The 5,266-nt window shown below is 51.8% G+C and overlaps 1 protein-coding gene across 1 annotated transcript; it reads right to left on the reverse strand.

Annotated features, from left to right (window-relative positions):
* Positions 1-49: 49 nt before the first annotated feature.
* LOC105556442 lies at positions 50-2,032 on the reverse strand (the record flags this gene model as incomplete). The annotated part of the gene is made up of 3 exons (XM_012003536.1): positions 1,803-2,032; positions 872-1,703; positions 50-779 (listed from the first exon to the last, which is right to left on the reverse strand). Coding segments are annotated over exons 1-3 (1,792 nt in total), but the record flags the coding sequence as incomplete, so codon positions are not given.
* Positions 2,033-5,266: the final 3,234 nt, after the last annotated feature.

Consider the following 5,266-nt stretch of genomic DNA (forward strand, 5'->3'; position numbering starts at 1 on the left):
ACCTTCCATTTATCTAGAGACAACGGGATTTCCTCTAATCTCCAGAAACCTTCCATCGCTCTCAGCAAGTCCGGATCGGTAGAACAATGCAGAAGGGATGTCGAAACCGCCCGCCGTGACGGATCGGTCGTAATAGCGCCAGAAACCACCCAACCGAATACGGTGTTCTGTGCTACAAGACGCGAAGCGGGCCAACGTTTCACGCCTGACTTTAAGATCTGACCATACACATCCGCCCCCAGGATAAGATCCACCGGGTTCGAGATGGTAAATTGCGGATCTGCCAACGGCAGTCCCTGAAATCGCGGTAAGGCGTGCTCCTTCAGCGAGCATGCCGGAAGTGGTGCCGTGAGACGCGGCAGTACTAGTGCATCAATCTCGACTGTGGATCGCGAGTCGACCAGTGAACTCAACACTAACCGTGTAATCGAATGAGCAGCACCGGCCCTACTACCGCTTATCCCTCGCAACGAGACTTCCACCGGTCGTCTCGGCAACTCGAGTAGCTGGGCTACCGACTCAGACACGAAAGAGGCCTCCGAGCCCTGATCCAATAACGCACGGACTCTAATTACCTCCTCGCTCGAACTTAACGCTCCGACCTGAGCCGTAGCTAATAATACCGTCTCCGAAAGTGGAGAGGCTCTAGCAGAATGAGAGTTAACAACCACTGGCTTTGCTTCGGTGTCCACACCCTCGGCCTTCACCGTCCGGGGTGCGCGACTCTCCACGGCCTGCATGGCAGCCGTTTTCGAATGCAAAGGAGTATGGTGCTTCCGCTGACAACCGGGGACGCCACAGCGTTTATCCGATTGGCATTCGCGCACTCGGTGTTTCCCGAAGCAGTTATAGCAAGCGCCCGAACGTTTACACATTCACGTCGGTCACTCGCAGACTTCGCCTTAAAGCTAACGCACTTTATCAGGGGATGAGCCCCCGAACACGCAATACATTTCACTTTATCCGTTGTCGAGGAGGAAGTGCTAGCGTGAAAGACCTTTCGCGTTTTATTCGCAGGCTTACTATCCTGAGCTGTTCTCTTCTCCCCTTTAGTCATTAAAGATTCCGAACTCAACATGTTGAGCGTCTGCGCTCTCCTTTCCAGAAAATCTACTAGGTCCGTGAAGGTAGGTAAGTATTTCAACAGATCGAAATCTGCCGATCCCATATTCAAAGCAGCCTTTCGGTCTTTCGCACTGAGCTCAGCCTCCCAGAGTCTCCGAGACTCCGGATCTAATTTCTCAGCGAGAATGTGGACGAGCCACTGATCCCAATGCGTTACCGGTAATCTCATATTCGTGAGCGCACGGACAATACGCGTCGCTTCGTCGGTGAATGCGCGCAAGCCGACCGCGGATTCCTTCTTCAAGTGTTGAAGTTGTAACAACGATGTAAGATATTTCGCAAGAATGAGACGTGGGTTATGATATCTCGCCTTAAGCGTAGACCAGGTACTAACGTAATTCGCGTTTGTCGTCTTGACGTCCCTGATTAACTCTGCAGCTGGACCCTTCAAGCACGATTTCAGAAATTGCAACGTAGTCACGTCTGCGAACTTGGGCACCTCGTGTACCAGAGCGGTAAAGAGGTCGCAAAAGCTCTCCCAATCCTCGTATTTCCCCGAAAACGTGGGTAACGGCATTCGCGGTAGACGCGCCACGGACGCCTCCGCCTCCGGTTCGGATGGCTCCGTGTCGGCCCGCCTAACATTCGAAACCGATTCCACCACAGCCTCGAACGGCACACGCGCAGTCACCAATAAATCGCGTACATCCTCGTAAGTGGCATGTAACGTAGCTTACACATCGTCCACCATATACGGATCCGTTTCCGACCCCTCTTTAGCCGAGATTTCCAAATGTGTCTTACGCGCGTTCTCCCAGATCTCATTCAGGCTCTCTAGTCGCGATTGAATGACCGTTTTGTTCAAAGTGGCGCTATCTTTACTGCGAAAGCGTTCCTGTATTAAACGCATCTCTTTGAGACGCACGCTCTGTAACGCGACCCATTTCCTCAACGTAGGAGGCGCCATAATAAGCAACTCGATATCGCCAATTAAATTTACCGAACAAAACCAGCGTATATTTCACAACGCGACAATACCCGTTCACTGTAGTGCAGACGGCACTCGGACACGCGCCCGTCACACAAACTAAATCGCTTGAGACCGCAATGCAGGTATAAAACAAAGTACTTATGGTTGTCGACGAGCCTCGAATGACAATTGATCCAGAAACTCGTACCGCCACTCAGTCCGAGCAGTATTCCACCTGCGATCGGCACACTCCGCATACACTCTCTCTGGGACGACCAACAACGTCTCCCTCGCAATCGCTCTCCTTCACACCGTCTCAGGTTTCACACAAGTGCGTACCCGCGCTGAAAACGGTTCGTCATGAACGAGAAGACATGCATCCCACACCTTCCTCACCCGGGGCACCAGAATATTGTCTGTGTCTGTATCGCTTCATCTACCGCGATGAAGCCCTAGCCGAATTTAAGTCATCGGAACGCCTCGGACGTTCGGTACGCGCATAAGTCTCATAAATATTAACGCCGCGGGTTCGTAGATAAGGAAGCGGGATGCAGTCTTCGGAAGGAACACACAATTACAACACACCATTTTCCGCGATACACACCCACTTGCTGAGGCATAAAAACCCTTGCGAGTCAAGGGAAAAGCCCGAGCAAGCGCACCCTTTATTGATTCTCAATACCTGGCCCGCCGTATTAGCGGGCGTAGGCCGTAGCCAAACATATACATGCCCAATTCACATTCGTCACGTTAACATTAAGTAACCGGCTCAACGCGCGATAAATGTCTCTCCGCGAGACCGAAATGGCTGCGAAAGCCCGAAATGGCGGTGCGCCGTTGCCGGCCGACACCTCCTCTTTCCTACAAGTATGAACACGCATCGCACCGCGCGAACTGTCGCCGGGCGAGGTAACCGTCGCTACGCGCGACTGTAATGGACGCGCTGGCCCGAAATGGCGGTGTGCCGTCGCCGGCCGACACCTCCCCTTTCCCGAGAAAGCACCCGTCGTCCCGCTGCCCGGCTGAAGGCCACATCGGACCGCGGGTTGTCCGCGGTCCGACGCCCGTGGGAGGGTGATGCGGCGGGCCCCTTACCGCACCCCCCTCGCCGTAGATGGGGCACGCGTCCACCCAGGGAGCACGGCCCGCAAGTGACGAGGCAGCGCACACGGCCACCCCGTCCCCAATCCAAGATCCAAAGCCGCAACGCGGGCAAGAGAGAGATAGAGTGACGAGACGTCGTAACACGGCCGTCCCGCACTCCCCAAACCACCGCGACAGCGAGACGGCGCGCACGCGAGGCACAATGGCGGAAGGCCCGAATGGCCGTTGCCGCCCCTTCCATCCCCGCGGACGCCCCACAATTACCTTGTCCTCTCCGATTCCGCTCGCTCACAACTACGCCTCCCGGCGCGCCGGCCGGATCGGCGCCCTCAACCGAGCCGAAGGGTGGTCGCCCTTCCCCGGTAGCAGGTCCGGTTTATCCTCCAGGCAGACACCTGGCCGAGGCGAGATCGCCCGGGCAGGGTCCCCGTTCCACAGTCTTCACGCAGTAGAAGATGGCCGCCCAGCCCCTCTGGGCAGCGGGCCGAATCCCGCAGGTTCCGCGGGCCTTCCCAATAGTCCTGGTCCAGAGCCTCGAGCGTTCCTCGCCGGCTCCCGGATCACGCTCGACTCTCTCCCGGGTCGTACTCGACCGTGACGGCAGTCTCGCTGGTGCAGGGTCCGACGTCGCTTGCAACCGGTCCGTCGCCTGCCTTCCCACATCCGTCGCTCTTGACAGTCCTGCCGATACTCTCCACTGTCCCGCCGTCACTCTACTCGCTCCCGGTTCGCACTGTCGCTAACCGGAAGGAAAGCTGCAGAAGCGGCGACTCGCACGCCGCGCTCGCTTTCGCTCACACTCGCGCGCACGCCGCGCACGCGCAGCCGGCGCCGCCAAGCACTTGCACCATGCCGTGGCAACGCCGCTCCGCCGGTAACCCAGCTAATACAAATGACCGCTCATCCGCCGCGAACAACTTTAGCATTTCAACAAAGTAACGAAAAAAGTAACGAATCGTTACTTTCTAAGTAACGGTAACGGTAACGCGTTACTTTTTAAAATCAGTAACGAGTAACGGTAACGAGTTACTTTTTACAAAAAGTAACGGTAAAGGTAACGCATTACTTTTTTAAGGTAACGTTCCCAACCTTGAATATATACAATTGTCAGATGAAATATACTAAGCTTTGTCTCCATCCTTTCTTCAGAGAAGGCCATGGAACAGAGAGAGGCCTCTGGTTTCCGCGTATACCCATAATAAATTACAGTAATACACGACTATTTCACTATTATACAACGTATAGTTGAAGTTAATTAGATTATATACTACTCTATATAGTATATTTAATTATATACTATAGTTTAGTCACACGTAATGCATACGTAACGAAACGTAACTGACCTCTGTGAAGCTGGCCCCACTTTTTCAAAATTTGAAAAAATAAGTAGAGTTCCGGTTGCCCCCCGAAGAGTTCTAGAGTTTTCTATGGATTATAAAAAGAGTTCCGTCGATTAAAGCGGTAAAAACAAAATTTGAAAAAAACGGGGGGCCAACTTCACAATTATGAAACTTTGGAAGGCTGTAATTTTCTTATTTATAATTTTTGCGCTTCGATCATTAAGGGTAATCGTCAGAACTTTTTGTGGGGCTACCAGAACTCATAAGAAATTTCCGAAATTCCAAAAAAAATTTTCAGAATTATCAAGGCCATATGGGTCAAAATTTTTTCAAAATTTTGACAATTTCTCGAGAGTTCTGGTAGCCCCACAAAGAGTTATGATGATTGTCATTAATGATCGAAGCGGTAAAATAAAGAGCAAGAAAGTTATAGTCCTTTAAAGTTTCAGTACTTTGAACTTGGCCCTACGTTTATTTTGTTTTTACAGCTTTAATCGACGAAACTTTCTAAAACCGATTGCAAACTATAGAACACTTCGACGGCCAACCAGAAATATTAAAACATTGAAGAATTTCCGGAAAAATTTTTTACTCTCGCAGAATTAAAAAATTTCGAACACTGCATCTTTAAAGCGCTAGAACTCTTTAGTTCCGGGTTTCACAGCCACGGTCGTTAAGGATAATCGTTAGAACTCTTCGGGGGGTTACCAGAACTCGTGTCAGAACGCCAGATTTCCGAAAAAATTTTCCACCCTCGCGGACTTAGAAAATTTCGAAAACTGCATCT

The sequence above is a fragment of the Vollenhovia emeryi genome, unplaced genomic scaffold (assembly GCF_000949405.1).
Source record: "Vollenhovia emeryi isolate VEMERY1.0 unplaced genomic scaffold, V.emery_V1.0 DF940023.1, whole genome shotgun sequence".
Taxonomy (NCBI): domain Eukaryota; kingdom Metazoa; phylum Arthropoda; class Insecta; order Hymenoptera; family Formicidae; genus Vollenhovia; species Vollenhovia emeryi.